Here is a 22,669-nt window from a genome sequence, read left to right as displayed (position 1 = left end):
TGTATACATGTAATTTTGTTTAGTAATTTTGGAATGATATTTGGTTCTAAAGCAAATGAGAAAAATAAGAGTTATTAAATAAATTTAATGTTTGATGATTTTAAAGAATTATTTAGATCTCTTAAACGTATACATACACAATAGAAATTTTTTTGAATTATGGAATCGTGATATAAATCTGCTTAAGATCTTGGCTTTTCCTTCTTTTCCTTCCATAAGGCCAACAAGGAGACACCAGAGACCTTAACGACCTTGAATCTAACACCTGGAATATCACCCTTAGCCTTACCCTTTCTACCGAAACCGGCTAGTAAGACTTCGTCATTTTCGTCGACGAAGTTCAAACAACCATCGTTTGGAACGAAAGCAGTAACCTTCTTACCGTTCTTGATTAATTGAACTCTAACACACTTTCTGATAGCAGAGTTAGGTTGCTTGGATTCAATACCCAACTTTTCCAAGACAATACCCTTGGCGTGAGAAGAACCACCGAATGGAGAAGACTTGAAGGCAGTACCCAATAATCTCTTCTTATAGTTGTTTTCGGCCCAACGGCTGTTTTAAAGATAATTAACATTTGGTAAAACACAGTTTCACCAATATTAATACAATTTGTTAGTAAACGGAGTTCATATAACGTAGATTCATCATCCGCAAAGACGGAAGTTTTTATTACGGCTTTTTGCATTCCTACTTTTTCTGATGTGTTCCTCATTTGTAGCATCTTTCCTCGTTGCAGTAGGACGACCTTTTCTTTATACGTAGCCATTATTCTAGTCAGATGATTTGTCAAACATGGAACGGCATCCTTTTCATGGCCTTTTAAAACTTATTTCGTTTCCTGTAAATTCTCACTTCATGTATACTCATACGTCGCATAGTAACGACGGCCACTTCTTCCTTATTTTATTTATGAGGAATCTATCATCTTCAGTGGAATCACTGAAATATTTTATCATTGTACATACTTGTTTCTTCTGTGGACACGCAACTTTCTAGCGGAGTTCAAACCTCTTGGCTTACCTTTACCCATCTTGTCTTGTAGTTTGCTGTTCTTACCTGTTTTTAAATTATGCTATATGAAAAGTGTAAACCTTCTTAACACTATCACCACTAGTACTATCTACTATCTTCGAAATTACGAAAGCGCAGTGACGAGAAGCTCCTACGATCACAGCAATTGCCATCACGAAGCTCCAGTAAGGCTTGGTAATGCGTCCAGGAAAGGCTTTGGCGTGTAGGGGGGAAGCCCACCAGCCAGCGCGCGGAAGAGTACGGGCAGAGCCCTTACTGGATTGCTTTTTGGGAAAAAAAAAGCATTTTCCCCATTCTTGAAAAAGCAAGCCAATAATAATATGTATGGGTTGTTTATAATACAAATGTCCGGATGTTAACGTTGGGACGGCTTTTTTTCTCAGTATGCAACGTAAGTTAGTTTCGAGCAATAAGAAAACATCAAGTTCAAAATATTGGCATGAGTAGCGCTAGTTATCGTATTATCAATGGTATGCCAAGCATACGAAGGGCCCGCAAATGACGACAATTCAGCCTTTTGAGCCTGTTGACTTGTTCAAGGCTAATAATGTCAACCTCGATATTCTGACAGAGAATTTCCCTTTAGAATTTTATTTTGAGTACATGATACTATGGCCAGATCTCTTTTTCAAAAGTCTAGAAATGACAGTTGATCCTGATTTCAAGCACAATATTTCTGGTTACATGATGGCGAAAACAGAAGGTAAGACAACGGAATGGCACACTCATATAACCGCAGTGACGGTCGCTCCAAGGTTCCGTCGAATATCGCTGGCTTCAAAATTATGCACCACTCTAGAGACCATGACGGATGTTATGCCCCACGAAGTCAACTTTATCGATCTTTTTGTTAAATGCAACAACCAATTGGCCATAAAACTTTACGAAAAATTAGGGTACAGTGTCTACAGAAGGGTAGTTGGGTATTATAACTCAAGCGAAGATGGGTATCCAGACACATTGAAAAAAGTAGATGACAACAAGGACGCCTTTGATATGAGAAAGGCTATGGCTAGAGATAAGGCCAAAAGTGTACGGCCAGATGGAAGAAACCATAAGTGTTATCCGCATGATGTAAGGTTTTAGTATTAGTGATTCCTCAGGAGGAACTCGCAATAGTACATGAGAAAGCAACTAGGTAATCAAGTATTGGGTGACTGACTATCAAAAGATTGTCCGAATAAGCAGACTATAATACTATTAATTTTGTTTGTATGTACATACCGAAGGGTATATTTAATTTACATAGACGTATCACTCTAAAATTCGACATTGGAAGGAGGTTGAGAGAATTGGTTGGAGGACCTATCTTGAGAATCATTTTGATAGTTTTGATAGCCACCTCTGTTGTTTTGGTAGTTATTTCTGTTTTGGTAGCCACCTCGTTGCCCACCTCTTCCTCTGTTTCCCCTATTACCTCTGTAATTGCCGCCACGGCCACGACCACGACCTCTTGAGTTGAATCTTGGTCTGGCAGAAGCTTGCCCGAATGTGTCAACATTCAAGACTTTTTCTTCTTGCCATCTCATGTTGGTATTGGTTTCCGTGGAGGTTGAAATAGTGTCAAAAAATGACGATTTTTTGTTATAGAACGCCTCATCGGATTCGTCCTCTTTTTCAGCAGCAGATTCCAATTCCTGTTCCTTTTCCAAATCAGTGGAATCTTCTTTAGTGAATTTTGCGTTATTGGATTGAAAGTCAAAGTCTTCATTTGGAATTTCGACCTTGTGGCTGCGGTTCGACTGAGGAGCCCGGTTAGTTGGTTTGTTCCTTTGATATCTTTGCTCAAACTCACCGTCTTTACGTTCATCCCTATTCGGTGGGTTCACATTATCTTTCCTGGCAGTAGTGGCCTCTGTGGAAGATGGTGTATAAACACCATATCCAGCAACCGCAGCAGGTACATTGGATTCGGGCTTTACGGCCTGTGGATGCGCTTGGGCTTGGGCTTGAGCTTGTGGCTGGGCATGGGCTTGAGCTTGGGCTTGGCGTGGCGATTGATCTTGCTGGGAAGGAGAGGGCTGTGATGCAGGTGGCATCATCTGAGGAACAACAGGCTGAATGTCATTGATGTTGGCATCCAAAATACTCAAGTCTTTGACTTCACTACCATTGAATTTCACCGAGTTGTATACGGTAGGGTTTGGATAGATTTCTTCCGGACCCCAGTTCTTACGACCTTCGGTACCAAAGCAGCGAACCTCCCTCAAAGTAACGGTACCCTTTTCAGAATCGATATCTTCTAAAAGCCCCACATATCTGTTGTCAGTCACAGAGACTAAAGAGATGGTCTTGCCGATGTACTGTGACATTGCCTTTTGCTGCTCTTCTTCGATAAATGCCTCTGTTTCAATCTCCTCACTGTTGGTGTCTTGTCTTTTCTAGTTGCCTCCACATGGTTCTTATTAGTCGCGGATACTGTTTAAATTTTTACCGTGTGAGGTGATAGGCATCTATGATCATATAGGTAAACTACCAACCACAGACGTGACTACAGCGCACCTTGCTGTCTTTCCCAAGGAAAACCATTACTCTTTCATCCAAAATGGTGATACGTTTAGGATTAAGTGGGCCTTTACGTAGAACAAATTGTGTCACCGTTGAAAATCCCAACTCGGATCGAGCTTTAAATCCGATTCCTGCATCTCGGTCCGAATGACTATTTTGTCAGAGTTGGAAGTATAAGAAGAGCAAGATGGGAAAAATATACGCGATAAGGGCAGGATATTACAAGAATTTGCATACGGTGCTTGGATTACACGCTAAGGAAGAACGGTTGAGGATACGCTAGCAATGCTTACTTTAGAGGCTGCTTTAACGGGTGCCGTGGCTTCGGCAATGGCTAATATTGCAGTGTACCCTTTGGATCTATCGAAAACGATTATCCAATCGCAAGTTGCTCATCCTGATGCAAGTGAGCCTGATAATGTCGACAATAAGCTGGCTAAGAAGAGGTATAAGAATGTCCTTGACTGTATGATAACTATATTCAGGGAAAAGGGGTTTTTTGGTCTATATCAAGGTGCGACGGTTATTACAGTGGCCACATTTGTTCAAAATTTTTGCTATTTTTTTTGGTACACTCTCATTAGAAAGTCATACATGAAAAATAAGCTACTAAGACCGCAATTGTTGAAAAGGCATGCTAGTTCTGGCACACCTTCCACAATCGAAGAATTGGCTCTGGGAGTGGTGGCTGCCAGCATATCGCAAATCTTCACGGGACCAATGGCCGTGGTGGCTACAAGACAACAAACTGTCAACTCTGTAGAGTCCGCCAAGTTCAGTAATGTCGTTAAGGATATTTACAATGAAAATAACGGAGATTTGACTGCATTTTGGAAAGGTTTGAGAACAGGTCTAGCGTTGACTATAAACCCGTCCATTACATATGCCTCATTTCAAAGATTGAAGGAAGTTTTCTTTCATGATCATTCTAACGATGTGGGCAATCTCTCAGCGGTCCAGAATTTTGTATTGGGCGTTCTTTCCAAGATGATTTCCACGTTAATCACGCAACCTTTAATTGTTGCCAAGACAATGCTTCAAAGTGCGGGTTCGAGGTTCACTTCTTTCCAAGAAGCGCTTTTGTATTTATATAAAAACGAAGGGTTAAAATCACTTTGGAAGGGGATCCTTCCTCAGCTGGCAAAGGGTGTAATTGTGCAAGGTTTGTTGTTTACATTTAGGGGAGAATTGACTAAATCGTTGAAGAAACTCATTTTCCTGTACTCTTCATTCTTCCTTGAACGCAACGGACGCCATAGGCTGGTTTCTACTTGAAAGAAGTCTTATGTACTGAACAATAGCATAATTTTTTAGATTTGTTAAATATATTACTCAACAATGTATGTATATATATATATAGTGGAACCTTTCTGTTTTTTCTACTTTCTTTAGAATTTTTTTTGGCCTTGAACTCAATTGAATTCGTACCTATCGCCAACAGTGTGGAAAGTAGCCAAGAAGTCGTTAATGGCTTTGAACTCTTTGTCGGTAAGTTGTGTTTTCTTTTCATCAAAGTTTTCATTGACCTTAGAGATAGAAGAACCACTGGGAATGGGGATGAATTTGGCGCCTTTGTATTCCGGAACATAGTTCCAGTGTTTGATCCAGCCCAAAGCCAATTGAGGCAGAGTAATAGAGTTGTCCTTGGAACGCTTGCCGACGATTTCTTCCTGTAGGAACCTGACCAAATCCAGGTTTTTCTTCAAAGATTCATCACTAAACCTCTTAAGTGCCTTTCTGAAGTCGCCTTCTGGGATGTCAGCGTTAGACTTCAATTGGCCTGTCAATAGCCCTCTACCTAGGGGAGAGTAGCAGATGACAGTCAATCCCAATTCGGCACAGGTCTTGGCAATTCCGTTATGGAAAATATCGGTACTGAACAAAGAAACTTCGAGCTCAACACAGGTCAAGAACTTGCCCCAGTCCTTGTAAATAGCTCTGATTTGCTCTTCAGTAACTTCACTCAAAGAAATACCGCCAATAACGCCTTCGGAGATCATTTCAGCAAGGGCTTCGAACGATTCGTATGGATAGACTTCGCCTTTGGCACATAGAGAGGTATCAAGCCTGGCAACCTCAAAGATGTCAATGTAGCCACCAATGGCGCTGACCGAGTTCTTGACACTTTTAATGACTGCATCATGGCTACCATTGGGGGTCAGAGTGCTAACCTCCATACCACCTTTACAACTGATGACTACATGCTTTCTCAAATCAGGGTACTTTGCAAAGAAGTCGCGAACAAATATTAAGTTAACGAAGTCCGGGCCGTAAAACTCACCAACGTTGAAGAAGGCCTTGTGTCCACGTTCTCTGGCCAACTCAACAGCTCTGTGCATCGCTTCGAAAGCTTGCGATTGAGGAATGGGCTCAGCTCTCCAGGTCAAACTCATCAGACCATAACCGGTATCTAACTTATGGATATCGTTTCTCAATTCAGTGACGGACATTGTATTTTGGCTAATTTTTTTTATAGTTGTAACAGTTGTTAAAATAACGCTAGTTTCTTCTATGCTCCTCTGTACAAAAATATATACAAGTAAGAAACATAGCCAAGAGAGATATTTTGAGAGGAAAAGAAAAACTAAACCAATTGATGATGAAATATCACCCCTTATATAGCAAGTTGTTATTTACGGTTCTATTGACAGTAATCCCTTCTTGCGATGGGGGGGAGAAAGTAAGGATAGCTAGCTTAGTACTGCTGTAGTACGCCCTTGATTACTTACATATCCAAATAAATCGCAAATCCCTTCCTTGCGCGGCCGAGACGGACGAGGCGGCCGTCCGGGCCGTCGCGCCCGGGCTATCCGACGTTCTTGCTGAAGGCATGGCGGATGAGAAACGGCTGGAAAATGCGCAATTTTTTTTTACTGCACCACGGTTGGTAGTAGGTTACGTAAGTGATGAAGAGCTGCTTGAAAGCAATGTAATGGTTACGTTGCATGGTAGGGAGTTGCGAGTACGAGCGAGCGCGGGAATCTTTTATGTAGTTGCCCGTATTGATAGGTGCGTGCGTGATTTGGCCTAGTGTAGTGTTTTTATAGTAGTGTGTTTTATTTATCTTATGTACAAAATCTATAGTATCGGTTCACCACCTTCTCTTTCAATGCTTGAAAGTGAAGTGTGTGCGTATATGTATAGGAAGAATGTTGACGAGAGCAGCGAATTGATTGTATTGTGCGGTTGATAATTTGCTGGATAGGGTCCCACCTACTTCTTTAAGGTGGAGTCAGCCTCTCCAGCAGTTTTGGTTTCTTTTAGTTGGACTTCTGGGACGGCTGCGTCCAAGTTCTTTTCTTGGTCGTCTAAGCTCAGCTCGTCCTTCACGCTCACAATGGCATTTTCTTCTTGTTGTTCTTCTTCCTTCATGATTTCTTCCTGTTCTCTCAATTGTCTCAATTTCTGCTTGGCGGACGCTTCGTCTTCCTTGACAACATTCACTTTAACTTCGTGGTATAGCTCATCTGGAATACCGATGAGGACATCGCATAATGAATCGTACAAGGACTCCTTCGATTGTACGTTACCGTAGTTGTAAGCAGTAGCCATAATCAGCAATGTTGCTGGGATCTTGTCCTTGAGCCTCATATTCAGCCATAATCTCAAATTCGAATATAATACGCTAGCATCCACATCCACACTTCTAATACCCCTAGAAGCGCATGCGGTTTTCAATTCGGGCAGGGAAAGTTGTTCCGCATCTTCATAGTAAATGGACAAATCGTCTTTTTTCAATTCAAGCATACTGTATCTGATACGGTAACGTAACATCACGTCTGTGCCAAACGGTTGCAAGTTCATGTATTTGGCCAATGCAATTAGGTAAGGCCTTGTGACGTTGTCTAGCACGGTATCGTCAGTGAATAGTCTGGCTACCTCAATCAACTGTTGACGAGATTCGGGCACTCCAGTAGCACGAACATGAGTGTAAAATCTGTTGAATAAAGCCTTTTGTTCCTCAGAGATATTGTTGGGCTTGAAATGGGGCTTGTTATTTTTAATAATTTGGGACATTAACTTTCTCGTGTTCCTTAAATTTTCCAGTTTGTTCTCACGTTTTTTGCTCGATTCGTAAGTAGATGGAAGTAAATTGGGGAATAGTTTTAATGCAAACGGTAGAAGTAGCTCGGCAAATGGGATAATAAGGAACGCGGCAAACGGAACCAGCCTGATGATATCCTGAGTAGTTCTTTTCAATTGTAGGTTTTCTCTTCTTGTTAGTGGGTAACCTGCGGCACTTTTCATCAACAATTTAGAAGAGATTTTTATTTCCAACCCTAAAAGTTTGGAACCGTCCCAATAATGACGAAGAGCGTTTTGGATCTTGACCTTCAATGGTAGCTTCTCCTTTACAGGAAGAACCTTTGTTACACTTTYCTGCTTTTCATTCACTGTCTTCGAATCGTCTTTTGGGTCTTTAGACGTCGAAGAGTTCCAACGGTGGAAACTTGGATTGTAAAGCGGTATTATGCTTGATCTTGACAACGCAAGACGAGATGCAGTGAGCACGGTTCTTGGGACCGGATGAGGGATTACTCTCTTGATTGGCAAAGAGCTATATCTGAGCATTTCTGTCTGTTTTCGCTATGGATTCCTTTTTACAAACCAAATTTAAATAATAAATACCAGCAAAATGTATCCGCCTTGACAAATTTAACTTATACGTTGTCTTGTTATGGTTCAAGAATTGCCACTACGTCAAATAGATGAGATCGACACGATTTTAAATGGTGTTTTCTCTCAAGTAAAATTGAAAAATGTTCGCGCGGGAGTAACTCAATTCAATGATAAAAAGAAACGTGGGAAACGCCGGAACCTGTATAAAGGCAAGGTAAATGGCTTTTTATAACTCATTCATGTTGTTCGAGTTGAATGATATTATTAGATTTTTTAGATTAGATTTACTTAGACGTTAAACTATATACAAGTCTGGCTAATTATAGGAAAGTCACTGCATCTTCTTTTTTTTTTTTCCTTTTTGTGTTATAAGTGCATATGTGTAATTTATTAATTATGACTGAACTTTTCGGCTGGAAGTAAGTTCTGATCCATGTTCCCAGACTGTTCTTGCAACTTGGAACTTTCAAKAATGTTACTTTCGATGTTTTCTTGGTTTTTTCTGGAGACTTTGGCGCAGTTACATCCGTCTTCTTGTGCAGGTGTGTTCGTTTGGTTATTTTCCGCAATAGCAACCTCAGACAGATTGTTTTTTTCCATGCGAGTACTTTGATCACTAGCTGACGTGGTATCGGCAACGGCAATTGGATCAGGTGTGCTGCTGGCATGCTTGCCACATTGGCAGTTACCAAAACCAGGACAGTTCATTGTTTTTTGAATCTCTCTTTGAATATCCCATCTTTTTAACAGGGCTAGTTTGCACCTATTAAAAAACACTTCTGATAAGGCTAAGCCGGTGATGACTGCGAAAACGTATGTCAAAACAAAAGACATTGTAGCAAGCATCAACATGTAGATGATCATTGTGGAGGTAAATACTAAAAACGTTCTAATAATGTCGTGGAAGAGATCCATTAAAGAAGGAACGAATATGTCACCTAGCAAATTTGGTAATTTGGGCAAACCCTGGATTTCAAAGTTGTTCTCCGTTCCATAGTTTCTGCCGTCATCCTTAGCATTTGCTGAAGGTAACGTGCAGTATTTATTCTCCTTGTCCCATTTCTTGAACCAGTGTACTTCGAGACACCAACTGACAAAAAGCAAGAGCTTGTAAACGAAAGCAGCCACGACAATCAATAAGAAAATACCAAAGGCCTTGCCGCTGGTATTTGCATGTAGATGGTGGAATAAAACAGGGTAGTTTTTATACGTGGGAGTCAGATAATAGTTCATCCCCATATCCATATCCATGTCCATATCCATAGACGATCCTGAGGAACTACTGTTACTTGATGACGACATACCCGACATACCCGACATGCTTGAGCCTGAAGTGGATTGTGTACCGGCTGAACTCATGGTTGCAGAGCTTCCCATCGACATGTCTGCCATCGAGCTGCTTCCCATCGACATGCCTGCCATTGAGCTGCTTCCCATCGACATGCTCGCCATCGATGCCATACTTGAAGCCAATGTTTTGCTTGCACTGGACATCGCATCCATACTCATCGAAGCCATGCTCGACGCTACCGTCTTCGATGCACTAGACATTGCATCCATGTTCATTGATGACATACTCGAAGCTATAGCTTTGGTTGCACTGGACATAGCGTCCATGCTCATCGAGGCCATGCTCGATGCTACCGTCTTCGATGCACTAGACATCGCATCCATATTCATACCGCTACTACTCATAGACATGCTATTCATTGTTAGACCGTAGATATACTGTACTTTTTTTTTCGATTCCTATCGGTTGGGCCGTTCAACAAATGTAATTTAAAACGCAGCTGAAATATTTCTTTACTTGGCGAAGCTGTTCGTTCCCGAGTCCTGTTAGTTGTAATATGTTATGTAGGTTTGTTTGCAAGAGCTCACTACTCAGTTCAGTTTAAATATTGAAGCGGTAGTTCCATGTATATTGCAAACAACTCAGAACCCTCTAGAGATGGCACTGTCATATTTTCTTTATGCATTTTGTAGTCCGAATCTGGAAAAGTGCTCTACTCAGGGTCGCGCCATTTTTGCTCATTTACCGTCGTCCTGAGCAAATTTTTCAATGAGCGGCGCGACTACATGAGAATATAAGCACATTTGCAACATGAAGTGACAGCCTTCGAGGTGCAGTTTGGGCTTTGTTGATTATATCATATGCTATGTAAAAAGGGGTTTATGTAAGGTATGACACCATGGTAGTAGGTGTCTCAGGACTCATAGCAAAAATAATAGTGCTCTTGGGAGGGCTCGAACGAGCATAAAGGAATTTAAAATGCGTATTTCCGGAAAACGTTTGGGCAAGGAAGCTCTCGAAGAGGAACAATCGGTTCTACATCTGCATTCCAGTACTTGTCTATGCCTTGCAGTTCGTTGTCTTGAGAAGAAAAGCCTAGTACAGAGCCGTACGTCTGCTTGAAATTAATGGCGATGATCTTCGATATCTCCTTCAATACAACAGTACCAAGTTTAAAAGCTTCACTTCTTTTACGAAAAAAAGTGAAAAGGTTCTTGAGAAGAAGAACAGGACTACCTTTTGAGTCCTCAACAATTTTTTCCAAGTCTCTACTTTTTATCGCAAACCCTTTCATTTTCAGAAAGGCTTCTAATTGCAGAAACATTTTTCTACTTGCAATCTCTTCCTCTGCCATTGGGCTCGTAATCATTATTGATAGCTTACTCCTTTGCCTGGAATATATAGAAATTTTTGATCTGAAAAATTCCAAATATTCTTTTAAAGTTAATTTTTGCAAGAATAGGATGTCAACCATTTCATTATCCTCTTGGAAATGGAGTCGTTTCTCGCTAATGCTATTTCTTACTTTTCGGTGATGTTTCATTTGCCTATTATTGAGAATATAATTGTCGCCATTTTGAACATTGGCCACTATTTCATTTAAAAGGTTTGCAGGACCGGACAGTGTTTTAAGTTTGTTGAAATTGTTCTTCTCTAGTAAGGCTAGGAAGGGTTCCAGAAGTATCCTTCGAAAACTGGATTCGGTGAAATTATTAAGGACCTGGAGCTCCAAATAAGATAAGTACTCATTGATCTTAGTTTCAAGGCTATGCGCCGAGCTTCCAGACATCACAGTTATATGAATTCCTATGGTGTCTGTCAAGATTCTGAGTCCGCTTAAGACGATGTACCCTATTTGCTTCTTATTCCTTAAATCAGGTACTAATGTTAGTGAAAATATATATTCCGTGAGGAACGTTAATGTCAGGTTTTCAATATCGTCTCTTTGTGCAGTTTGAATAAAATATGCAAGACTATTGTTGGGGTCATCTTGATGACCGTTGCAAGATATGAAGGCATTTGTGCCCGGATCTATATCTTTAGTATTGGGCGAAGGATAAAGGCGTATAGTCGGCTTGTTCCTTTCATTGGACACTTTTAGGTGCTGCGTAAAATTATTATTCAGGTAGTGGTTGATTTCGTCTGCATATTCAAGATTTCCTTGAATGAGCAAGGCCAACTGTTTTGGATTGTTCCAAAATGAAGAACTAAAATTTTTTAGAGACTCCATGTCCGTAAGCTCTAATGCATCAATTCTATCCTGTAGGGTCCACATGTATTCCTCCAAGACGATCAACAAACCAATGCTAGCCAGTTTCACGCAGTTATCCGATGATGCACTCTCGTATTTGCTTCTAACCAGAATTCTTGCTTTTCTCAAAGCGTCTTTTGAAGGGAACGTGGGATCTGTTGCAATTAGTTTTAACGTATCTACGAATGCTTTTGTTATCTTGAAAACACCCTCTGAAAACCCAGAAATGGTAAATCGGAGTGTGACATTGCCCTTACTAGAGGACGCGATCTCGTAAGTATAACCAGCCCTTAGAGCTGGATAGAGGTCTGAAGAGGTGGTAATAAACAATATTTGTGCCAAAACTTCCAAATGAATCGTCGCTTCTGGGCTAGGTTTAATGCCCAGTCCTATTACTTCAAAAGATACTACTGATACATTGTCTGAAGTGAAATTTGGATCTTCTTTCAAGACCCACATTTCATAATTCAAATTTTTGCTGACTAACTGAGGTAGTATTTTGATGGGTTCACTTTGAATTTGGGGCCTTAGCGTAGCAAATTTTGATTTTAGTGAACACTCTAAGTAAAGCTGCTGCAGCCTTAAAGGATCATTAACAAAATCTGGTAAAAATGGATTATTTGTCGGGAAATTAAATTCATATGCGCTTTGTGAGTGAGGATCGTGATCTTCTGACAAGTGAACTTTCCCCATATAATATTCAAACTCATAGAAAAACTCAGTGTGTATTTCGCTCTTATCTTCGATTTTATCAAACAGATTGCAAGATTTTATATCTCCTAACAATAAAAGTCGCGTATTCTCATGATTCATAAATGATTTCAAGAAGTTTTGAAACTTAATTGCCTGACCTGTCCACCATTGAACGTTGGGCTTACTGTCTTCATATTTTTCAATGTTAGGATCATTGATTTCTATGAGAGATTTGAAACCTTTAAAAATATTGCAGGGGGTCAGGCACTCTAAATTTTCTTGGAGAACGCCACTTAACTGTGAACATTCTTCCATAGGCAAATCCTCTGAATTCTGATACAAAAAACGAGCTATGTCAATTAAATTCTGTTCTCTTAAAAAACTGATTAAATGGTCAACGTTTTTTGCGCAAAAGGAAGGCAGTAGCTCAGAAAATATCGTGGTTGCAATGCTCTCCACGTTTTTCCAGCCGGATTTTGTAAGTTCTAACTCTAACACTAATCCTATACTACCGACAGCAAATTCTGAGGTAAAGGCGAAAGAACTGGTAGCCCAGCCTTTTGACACTAGGTAATGGCTCAAAGATCCTGGAGACTCATCACCAAAGAGTTCGCGCCATAAATGACTGTATATTTTAATGTCTTTCTTCGTGAATCTGGTATTTTTGTCAGAGACTGGAAATAAAAACCTCATAATTGGAGCTTTGCTTGAATTGATGAATATTGAATTATATCTTGAAGCATCTTCAAAACAACTAGTATTCCCATATTTCTCCTCCCATACGGTGTCTGATATTTTAGAGTTTTCTAAATTCCAGGAACCAATTCGAGAGACGTCCTGAGATCTTCGAAATGATCGCGATCTTCGAAATGACCCTGCCTTAATCGAAAAGTTGCTCCCTCTTATGTTATTTTTAAGGCTTATATCACCAAACTTGGAAATGGCTAATTTCGTAAGAATATTTACGGATTGTGAACCTCTCATGCAGAGCGTCATATTTTCCCCATAAAAATTATTCTTGAAATATGTGTTCAGAGAGTTTTTCAGATTTATTTTCTCCAAATGTGGAATACTTGACAATGAGTGTATGTTTCCAGTGGAGAACTGGCTAAAAGGGTGGTCTGCATTGGCCAACATCCTCGTTGCGTGATAGAATATTTTTGTCGTTGATGACATGTTTCCCTCATGCTCACTCTGTATAGCATATATTTCTTTTCCTATCAACAAAGGGTTAAAGAGCGGTTCTTTGAAAAATGAGGCGAACACATCTAAAGTTGATTCGAATGCAAGTTCGCCGTTACTTTGGGTATTGGGTAATTCAAAGTAGAAAGTGGTCTGCTCTCCGGTTGTAAAAGCATTTTGCGAGCCATTATTTTTGGCGACTAGTGTATGAAATAAACCTGGGTCAGGGTATTTTTTAGAACCTGCAGCAAGAATCATGTGTTCACAAAGATGTGCCAAGCCCGGAATATCTTTTGGATCATTGTGAGAGCCTGTGCAAACTGACAGCGAGCATGAGCTTGAGCTATCTGTTGGATCTGATATTATTAAGGCCAAGATTCCATTCGGGAGTTTGCAAATTTTATGGGTCCTGTTTCCGTAAGACAGTGGGATGTAAAAAGGAATCTCATAATTGGATACCTCTCTCAAGGACATTAAAGGAAATTATTCTTTATATGTTATTCTTAGATTAAATTCTCATGTATATACTATGTAATCCAAGAGCTTCAAAGATAAAACAAAAATGTTACCATTGTGTATGCCCAATGGTTAAAAAAGAGTGGGAAAATATGTTAATATATGTGTTTCATATTTTTTCGTAGCTCAGAAGGCGTGTTAAAAACCGCATCAAGTAACTCCGCGAGCGATTCTGATACTGAAAGTTTAAATCCTAATCACCACATTATCACATGCGAAGTGAAAAGAAACCTGCCAAATAAAAGTCACCCGTCAAATAGCCCGTCTGTGATAGTTTTTACTGGTATACCTCATTTATACTTCCCTCTTTTGGAAAATGAGGAAAAACAATAGTAAACAGACACGCTTGTATATTTAGCCCACTTGGAATATATGGGGAGCTGCGCATGGTGGAAAAGAAGGTTTATAATGAGGGCATTAGGTTTAAATTTGTGTTAGCGAGATACTGATTTTTTTTTAACGAAGGATTATTTACGTTATTTATATTTTGGACCTACTCGCCCAATTTCTTTTTCTTAAAATATGTATTATGCAGCAGTCAATGATGTTGGAGAAGAAAAAGTCAAACAATATACTAAGTCGTTTAAATATTATTAGTGTAAACCAGAACTCTAAGAAAGTGTTTTGAGAGCAACAAAAAGGTCTTAGTGTGTACACGGTCTTCGGCTTTAAACAAGAACTATAAATTGATTAGTCGATATCTAAAAAGATGAGTTATTCGTGGTCACTCCTCGATAATATTCTGAACTATATCTGTACCATTGGGTTTCACATAAGCAATAAGCGTGTGCTTTTAAAACCTCTCTTCTATATTCCAAGAAGGAGCTACCTATGCTTAATGATCGCTACTTACTAACCTATCAACTATCAACAATGAGCATAACGCCAAACAAAGAAAAACGAAAAGATTGCTATCTATAAAACAAATGAAAGATAGAACCCATCATATAAATAAAAAGCTCGTATGGCGCAGTGGTAGCGCAGCAGATTGCAAATCTGTTGGTCCTTAGTTCGATCCTGAGTGCGAGCTTTAATTTTTCATTTTTCTTCCCCCGTTCACTTTCCACACAGTTGCTCCTGCAGAAAGTTTTTTTTCAGCATCAAAAGACCAACGAGTTGCCAGCTCATAGACAAAACTCAAACACAAAACCGATAATCCCAACCGTCGCTTGCCCTACCGCAAACCCTTTTGCCTCGTACCCTTTGTGAAAGAACCCAGCAAGAAACGCGGCACCTCTAAGGCAAAGACGCGTTCTTGCTGGCACAAAACATAACGGCCAAGCGCGTCGTGCGATTTTACGCGCTTTGCCCACATCGGGATAGCTCTGCCACAGCATCTCTGTGCAGTGCACTTTCCTGTATGACTGGCAACTTGTTACTGCCTACACTGTGAGAGAAACTCCATTTGCTGTTACAAGTTTATCCACAGCTACACGTAACAGATTCTTAGGCTTCTTAAGCAGAGATAATTTTTCTTCTGTCTGTTCGTCAAAGTTTGTCTTTGCATTCTGAAAGGGTTTAACTATCTCAACCTTTCACGGCCCAAATAGTTGTTTCACACATAGCAAAAGAAGCTCAGTAGACAATAGTCACGCGTCGCAGGTTACAATCAAAGCCGCTGAACACTTTTAACAAACAATGGAGGGCAACCAGGACAACGAGCACGGCACCAGAGGCGGTTCTTTGATCTATAATGAAAATGAAACACAATTGAGCAGTACAAACGTGCGGACCTCTCAAGATAAAAAAAATGCTCCGAAGATGGGGAGCTCCAGTAAGGAACAGGTGCAAGATGATAAACCAAGAAGGGCCTTGACAGATGTTCCGGTAAACAACAATCCTTTAAACCAAGCTAAGAGGATAGCTATAAACAACAAGGCCGCTAAAGTACGAAGGGAAGAAAACAGTAGACCTATTGTTACCGCCGTCCAGAAAAGAAAGATATACAACGATCATACCGCGGAGGACGATGCTGCTGTCTCCATCACAAGCAAAAGACGCAGATTTGGCGTTGAAGGAGATGACGAGATATTAGGTTGGAAGGATTTAGATTATGTTGAAAAAAACGACACTGCAATGGTGGCAGAGTATTCTTCGGAAATCTTCGAGTTTTTGTACAAGAGAGAATTAGAAACGCTACCATCTCATAATTACCTGCTCGACAAAACTTCCAAATACTATTTAAGACCCTCCATGAGAGCCATACTAGTGGATTGGTTGGTAGAGGTGCATGAAAAATTCCAATGCTATCCTGAAACATTGTTTCTATCCATCAATCTAATGGACAGATTTTTGGCCCAAAATAAAGTTACAATGAACAAACTACAACTACTGGCAGTAACCTCGCTTTTCATAGCGGCAAAATTCGAAGAAGTAAATTTGCCCAAATTAGCCGAGTACTCTTACATCACCGATGGGGCAGCCTCCAAAAACGACATAAAAAATGCGGAAATGTTTATGCTAACGTCACTAGGATTTAATATTGGTTGGCCTAACCCGCTCAATTTTTTGAGAAGGATCTCCAAGGCAGATGATTACATTTTGACTAATAGGAATACTGGTAAGTTTATTCTAGAGTATGCTTGCTGCTGCCACCAATTCATTCATCTTCCCCCATCTGTCATAAGTGCAATGGCTATGTATATAGCAAGAAGAATAACCAATAGAAACAAGAACGAACTGTGGAACCAAAATCTGGAACACTACAGCGGCGGCATTGATCCTCTACACGATAAAACGTTTCAATCGTACTGTACAGATTTGGTCACAGACATTGCTAGTTCTAAAATTCGTTTGGATTCTCTTACTTTAAAATACAAGAAGCCAAGATATGGATCGGTCTATTTCCAAACTTCTAATTGGTGTAAAGCTGAAGTGGACAATAATTTCCCAAGTCTATTCAGTTTATAACCACAATAGCGTCGATTGTATTCTCGAATTCGCATGCGCTTTCTATCTTTATTTTTCTTTCTACTCAACTGAAAGAAAAATTCCTGCATCTACATATATACATATGTATATATATCAATAGTCTAATATATTAATGCGTCCACTTCCAGCATATATATATATATAATACTACAATAATTATTATTATTACTACTATTATTATTACTACTATTATTAATATTATTGTTTTTGTTATTGTTATTATTTTTATTATTATTGTAAGATTAATTAAAGTAATTATATTGAAATAATTTAAAACGAAATGAAAATGAAAATGAAAATGAAATTGCATTTAACGAAATTGAGATACAACATCTCTTGAAGTGTCTTGATCCCGATACAAAAAAATCTTTTTCCTAGTAATTCCTTGCTTTACCCTCATTAATTGCATTTGGAAACAGTCGAACTGAATAAAAAAGTATGGTACAGAATTAAAATCAAATTAAAAATCAAAAATTAAAAGTATGGTATTATTGCAAAACAAACGGTTTTGTATTGACAATCTTGGCCTTCAAATGTTTTTTAATGGCAGCTGAAAGAAGAAAATTGAATGTGCTAATGTTCGATTTTGAAATTTATAAGAATAAATGGAAATTTGAAGAGAAAACGATAATAAACAGCATCTATATCCTTTATATGGGACTTTGTCCTTTTAAGAAAGATTTATTTTTATTGCCCTGTTTTTTTTTTTTTTTTCTCTTATTCATGCAAAGTCATTATATCATAGCCGTTTTTCCTAACCTTCAAAGCCCATTGAACGGAAATTATAGACGCTTTCATAAATCTTCTTGATTGATATTTTCTATGGAATTCGTCGTGAACTATCGGACTGACCAAGTAGTCCATTATCATGTGGCATACTGGGGCAAGTTCCTCTTTGGTATATCCGCCGCTATAATGTATCAGATTGCCATCCCATTTGCCCTTGCCCAACATTTTTCTTGACATAAACATTGCAGCGGCGGCGCATAATGAAGGTAATATTCCAATGAATCTAAAATCCACTAATGATATCTCTAGTAAGAACTTGGCGAGCGTTCGAGACTGTATATCGTAGTCGTCTGCCTTGGAAATTCTTCTTAGAAAATTCATCGGATTAGGATAATTCAAGTTAAACTTTAACGTCTTTAGAATGAATTTTTCGCCTTCCTTAATTTCGTCTTCCGTGCATGCCCCATCTGTCTCTGAGGCAAAATGTTTTATACTTGGAGAATATACTTCTTCGTATTTCGAGGCGATGAACAGACATGACGTACCCACCAGTTGTAATTTGTCTAATTGAACTAGCTCTCTGCATAAAAACCTGTCCATGATGTTAATGGCAAGATATAATGTCTCTGGCAACAAGCCGAACTTGTTATGAATTTTGACTAACCAGTTGACCAGAATATCTCGGTTTTGATGGATATTTCTGTGCTGGTAAAGATCTTCCTTCTTAGGTAAAGTGATGACTTCGAGTTGGTGAAGATATTCGAATATACCGGTGACGTATTCGCTAACCATGAAGGGGTCATTGACGTCCTCTGCATCCAAATCTTCCCACTCGTATTCCTCTTTCCCATTTTCATCACACACTTTAAATTTTTTGGGTAATTCTTGTTCGACAATCGTAGAAATTGGTCTTTTCTTGCCACTATCATTTTCAACTTCTTTGTTTCTGATTTCAAGCTGATTTCTAGCTGGATGAAATTTTTCATTTTCAACTGGTTTCTTAACAGTATCAGTTCCAGAGCCTATGCTTTTTAAGGGATTGTGTTGGATCACCTCCTCAGTAGAAGTGAATTTTTGTATACTTTTAATAGCAGGCAATTCATTGCTTCCCTCTTTTATAGAAGCCAAGCTGCCGAATTTTTTACTGCTTGGATCTTGGTTCTCTTTATCATCTGAAGATTTGTTGATGGGGAGTGAATTGATCTTGTTATCTGTCAGAATAATTTTTTTCTCCTCCAATGGGGCTGTTGGCCTTGGTACACTAAATTGTGGAATCCGGCTCCCTTCCTTTTTTGCAGAGTTCAATGAGGATTTGAAATTCGTCAGAGATGAGTTATTGACATTGCTCTTTTGAAAAGTTGTGTTCGTTACGTTGTTTAGAGCCAACCGTTGTACATTCCTCAAAAATCTAGATGAGCTGGTATTCTGTGAGTTTTCTGTATCTTCTGTTTGGTTGGACATCTATAAAATATTTGAATAGGAGTAATCACTGAGAAATAGTTTCCTTCGAAAGAAGTAACAGTTCTCTAGAGAAGTTAAAAAACGAAAGGATCAAAGCTTTTTATAAAGTGCTTTTGAATTTCTGCTACGTTGGCTAGAAGAATTGAAAAAACAATATGAAAAACAAAAAGAATCAAATGATCAATCAAAAAAATACGTCAACGGGTATTCTGTATCTTTTTCTTGAACGGCTTGCAGTAAATTTTATCGAAAACTGGCTTGATCAAAAAAAATAAATATGTTACCGGATCCTTTTGCTAATTTTTTTCCTTTTTAGAAGTATCAGGAATGGAAGTGCTTAGTTACTTCTTGAACGAGTGGCTATGTTTTTACCAGAAAGCGAGACTCTGATAAAGAGGTGGGTTATTGAAATGTCTAGCCAAATCAGCAAAGAATCAACTATAACAAAACTATTTTATTATATTTCAGTATTTTTTCCTTTCTGAAAATCCGAGAAAAGGATCTATTTCTCTTTTCCCTAAACAGGCTATATTTTCCCACTAGAAAGAAATTTTTGAAACTCTATGCTTAGACTATACACAGATGCCAACTGTAAGGAGTATGCTATCCTCTCGAGGGACAGGCACCGAAGTTCCATCTGTATCGCGAACATCGTTGTTGACCTTTTCTAAATTCGGACGCTTTGTTTATAAATTTCCCTTTTCAGCCGATGTTTCGAACGCCATGTTTCCTAAACGGGTCATATATGTAAACAAAACGATGCGGAAGTTACCCTGCATTCAATTATTTTTTCTTTTTTTGGCGGCTAAGTCCGCAGGTCAGGTTTAGAAGGACTGGTTAATCCAAGCTTTACCGGTCTTATTTACATTTACATTCAATTTAAACTTTGCGTGTCTTGTTGCAACATGGCTTGAAATGCGCAGAAGCAAATCGTGTTTGTAGGTGCTCTTGATGCAACTCAGTAGACTTTCAGGATCATTAAGTTTTAATTTAAGCAGCGCCGCAGGCATGGCAGGCACATACATAACGGCGACGGCGACGGCGACGGCGACGACAACAACAACAACATAGCTGATGGTAGTTTTTCTACTATCCCTATTAGATGGGGTAGTTACTAAAAAGACCCTCTTTTTTTGCGAGGGCCCCAGCCAGTATGCTCCTGTTATTTTTTAAGTAGTACGGGATGGATAAACATCACCACACCAACATTCGGAAGAACAAACAAGCTACTTATATTATAGAGTTGCCGAAGATTATTAGGTTGTATCGAACAGTCTAAAAACTCAATATTACAGCACCCTGTCTTTAGGGATGCTTGCAACTGAATATGAGAGAGCGTTATCCTTGAGCGAGCTTTGCGAACGTTTGACATTCTAATGTGCAATAGCAGTCATTTTTCATGTGTAAGTACTGTGGTTTGTCCCACTGCCATCCGAACTCTGCAACGTTTTGTAAAGTTTTTTTGAGTTTCATCGATAAAAAACCATGGTCAGATGTCTTCAGATGTGGGGTTTCCTACCATACTTTTAAATATTGAGCCACAATCCCTGTCGTGACCGAGGAATACTAATGTCTATTACATAGTCACAAAGCATAACCTTCTCACCATTCCACTATTAACCAATTCTCATATCACTGTTGGCAAAAAACATTCAACAAGGTGCAGAACTAGAATTGTATTAAATATGAGAATCAGACATAGGAGCTTTGATAAGGTATTTTGTTATGAGATGGTTCGCCGAAGAACTCATCCTTGTTAGCTCAGTTGGTAGAGCGTTCGGCTTTTAAGCAATTTGCTTAGGCAAGGATACCGAAATGTCAGGGGTTCGAGCCCCCTATGAGGAGTTCTTTCTTTTTCAATTTTTTGTGGTAACGACAAACATAGGATCATTCATGCTAACAATATCGGCCGTTCTAGCTCCTAGCCATTTGTTTTTTTGACAGGTATCTTGTCATATGAACCGGTATGCTTTCTTGTTGAATTGCTGTAATATGAATGCCCGTTTGACTTTTAAACAAAAAAATATCAGTGTAACAAATCTTGTCTTTCATCTCGACTAACAAAAAGCACTTGATTCAGGCTTTTATTTACACAGTTATTTAAAAAGACGTTGTAGATCAAACTCACCGTCAGAGTTTTTGGTAAATACACCTTCTTCTGTGACAATTCCGTCAATAAACTCGTGCGGAGTAATATCAAAGGCAGGATTCCAGACGTCAATGTCAGGAGGAGCAATACCAACTTTCCCTGAAATTGGCTCTCCTGATTCATTCAGAATCAAAGAGCCATCTTCAGGATCAACGACTGTGCCAGTTACTAATTTAAATTCTTCAGGCCTACGTTCTTCCACAATAATATCACTACCAGTTTCTGTTACATTATCAATAGTTGTTTTTGGAGCAACTACAAAAAATTTAATCCCAAATTGCTTACAAATCACAGAAAGTTGCAAGGTACCGATTTTGTTGGCTGTATCCCCATTACGGACAATTCTATCAGCCCCAACAAACGCTGCCTTAATCGGAGTTGAACTAGTTATAATTCTATACGCAATAGAACTATCTGTAATTAATGTAGACGGAATCTTTTCATGAACCAGTTCGTATGCAGTTAATCTTGACCCCTGATTATAAGGCCTTGTTTCTAATGGGAATACGTGGTCCATTTTAGCATGCTTTTCATTATCTAATCCTAAACTTGCTTCATGAGTTTTAGCCACGGAATCTTTCCATAAAGAACGAATGACACCTAAAGCAGTACCATATCCAGACGTAGCCAAAGAACCGGTATTGCAAATTGTCAGAACAGCAAATTCGTCCTTGAACCCATCCTTCTCTAATACGTCCAAAAGATATTTTGCACCATTATCACCCATTTTCATATTATTTGCTAAATCCTCGTCTATCAATCGACAAGTATAACGGCATAAATCACGATCAAAAACTTGGAGATCATTTGAAGATCTTAATATAGTTTTAATTTCCGCTAGAGAGTTCGATAAATTAACCGCGGTTGGCCTGCTGCTCAAAAGAAAATCTAACCTTTCATTCAGCACTTTTCTTGTAGCTTCCCAATTTGTTGGATTATACAGTTTTGTAACATTGGAAAATGGATCATGTTTTATTAGTTGTATTTCAGTTAAGACAGATAATGAGCCGACGATCGCAATAGCTGGTGCACCTCTTACTTGCATGCTCTTGATAACCGAGTAGCCCTCATCAATTGTATGAATCGGAATGTATTTAGTAGTGTATGGCAAAAGTAATTGATCCAGTACCTTTACTGAAACCCTTTCAGGATTCGACCTATCAAAACTTATAGCCTCCAATGACATTTTTCTATATTACGAGAGCCTGATTCACTACTCTTCGATGAGATTTCGCTGTTAAGAAGCACCTATTGCACTCTTTAAATTGAAGCGTCAARAATTAGTTACCTGCCATCATCTATC

General features: G+C 39.1%; 11 protein-coding genes and 2 non-coding genes across 13 annotated transcripts; 5 read left to right on the top strand and 8 right to left on the bottom strand.

The window, feature by feature from the left end:
• Positions 1-182: 182 nt before the first annotated feature.
• Positions 183-1,033, bottom strand: RPS23B (40S ribosomal protein uS12; the record flags this gene model as incomplete). Its single annotated transcript, XM_018368556.1, has 2 exons — positions 183-555; positions 969-1,033. 2 exons carry the CDS (start codon positions 1,031-1,033, stop codon positions 183-185), a joined length of 438 nt encoding a protein of 145 aa, XP_018219136.1.
• A 500-nt stretch (positions 1,034-1,533) lies between these two features.
• On the top strand, positions 1,534-2,121 carry NAT3 (peptide alpha-N-acetyltransferase complex B subunit NAT3; the record flags this gene model as incomplete). The annotated part of the gene is made up of 1 exon (XM_018368555.1): positions 1,534-2,121. One exon carries the CDS (start codon positions 1,534-1,536, stop codon positions 2,119-2,121), a length of 588 nt encoding a protein of 195 aa, XP_018219135.1.
• A 173-nt stretch (positions 2,122-2,294) lies between these two features.
• Positions 2,295-3,347, bottom strand: SCD6 (Scd6p; the record flags this gene model as incomplete). The annotated part of the gene is made up of 1 exon (XM_018368554.1): positions 2,295-3,347. One exon carries the CDS (start codon positions 3,345-3,347, stop codon positions 2,295-2,297), a length of 1,053 nt encoding a protein of 350 aa, XP_018219134.1.
• Positions 3,348-3,828: 481 nt separating this feature from the next.
• ANT1 (Ant1p) lies at positions 3,829-4,818 on the top strand (the record flags this gene model as incomplete). The annotated part of the gene is made up of 1 exon (XM_018368553.1): positions 3,829-4,818. One exon carries the CDS (start codon positions 3,829-3,831, stop codon positions 4,816-4,818), a length of 990 nt encoding a protein of 329 aa, XP_018219133.1.
• Positions 4,819-4,955: 137 nt separating this feature from the next.
• DI49_5571 (pyridoxine 4-dehydrogenase) lies at positions 4,956-5,993 on the bottom strand (the record flags this gene model as incomplete). Its single annotated transcript, XM_018368552.1, has 1 exon — positions 4,956-5,993. The coding sequence occupies one exon, from the start codon at positions 5,991-5,993 to the stop codon at positions 4,956-4,958; it is 1,038 nt and encodes a 345-aa protein (XP_018219132.1).
• Positions 5,994-6,756: 763 nt separating this feature from the next.
• YLH47 (Ylh47p) lies at positions 6,757-8,115 on the bottom strand (the record flags this gene model as incomplete). Its single annotated transcript, XM_018368551.1, has 1 exon — positions 6,757-8,115. The coding sequence occupies one exon, from the start codon at positions 8,113-8,115 to the stop codon at positions 6,757-6,759; it is 1,359 nt and encodes a 452-aa protein (XP_018219131.1).
• A 438-nt stretch (positions 8,116-8,553) lies between these two features.
• On the bottom strand, positions 8,554-9,873 carry CTR1 (high-affinity Cu transporter CTR1; the record flags this gene model as incomplete). Its single annotated transcript, XM_018368550.1, has 1 exon — positions 8,554-9,873. One exon carries the CDS (start codon positions 9,871-9,873, stop codon positions 8,554-8,556), a length of 1,320 nt encoding a protein of 439 aa, XP_018219130.1.
• A 554-nt stretch (positions 9,874-10,427) lies between these two features.
• Positions 10,428-14,054, bottom strand: AXL1 (Axl1p; the record flags this gene model as incomplete). Its single annotated transcript, XM_018368549.1, has 1 exon — positions 10,428-14,054. The coding sequence occupies one exon, from the start codon at positions 14,052-14,054 to the stop codon at positions 10,428-10,430; it is 3,627 nt and encodes a 1,208-aa protein (XP_018219129.1).
• A 1,000-nt stretch (positions 14,055-15,054) lies between these two features.
• Positions 15,055-15,126, top strand: DI49_5567. The gene has a single exon. It is a non-coding gene; the product is annotated as a tRNA-Cys (tRNA).
• Positions 15,127-15,734: 608 nt separating this feature from the next.
• On the top strand, positions 15,735-17,006 carry CLB5 (B-type cyclin CLB5; the record flags this gene model as incomplete). Its single annotated transcript, XM_018368548.1, has 1 exon — positions 15,735-17,006. One exon carries the CDS (start codon positions 15,735-15,737, stop codon positions 17,004-17,006), a length of 1,272 nt encoding a protein of 423 aa, XP_018219128.1.
• Positions 17,007-17,744: 738 nt separating this feature from the next.
• CLB2 (B-type cyclin CLB2) lies at positions 17,745-19,217 on the bottom strand (the record flags this gene model as incomplete). Its single annotated transcript, XM_018368547.1, has 1 exon — positions 17,745-19,217. The coding sequence occupies one exon, from the start codon at positions 19,215-19,217 to the stop codon at positions 17,745-17,747; it is 1,473 nt and encodes a 490-aa protein (XP_018219127.1).
• Positions 19,218-20,967: 1,750 nt separating this feature from the next.
• On the top strand, positions 20,968-21,062 carry DI49_5564. Its single transcript has 2 exons — positions 20,968-21,005; positions 21,026-21,062. It is a non-coding gene; the product is annotated as a tRNA-Lys (tRNA).
• Positions 21,063-21,313: 251 nt separating this feature from the next.
• MRI1 (S-methyl-5-thioribose-1-phosphate isomerase MRI1) lies at positions 21,314-22,552 on the bottom strand (the record flags this gene model as incomplete). Its single annotated transcript, XM_018368546.1, has 1 exon — positions 21,314-22,552. One exon carries the CDS (start codon positions 22,550-22,552, stop codon positions 21,314-21,316), a length of 1,239 nt encoding a protein of 412 aa, XP_018219126.1.
• Between the last annotated feature and the right edge of the window lie 117 nt (positions 22,553-22,669).

This window comes from Saccharomyces eubayanus, chromosome XVI (assembly GCF_001298625.1).
Source record: "Saccharomyces eubayanus strain FM1318 chromosome XVI, whole genome shotgun sequence".
Classification (NCBI taxonomy): Eukaryota; Fungi; Ascomycota; class Saccharomycetes; order Saccharomycetales; family Saccharomycetaceae; genus Saccharomyces; species Saccharomyces eubayanus.
This window is presented reverse-complemented; position numbering and strand designations above follow the sequence as displayed.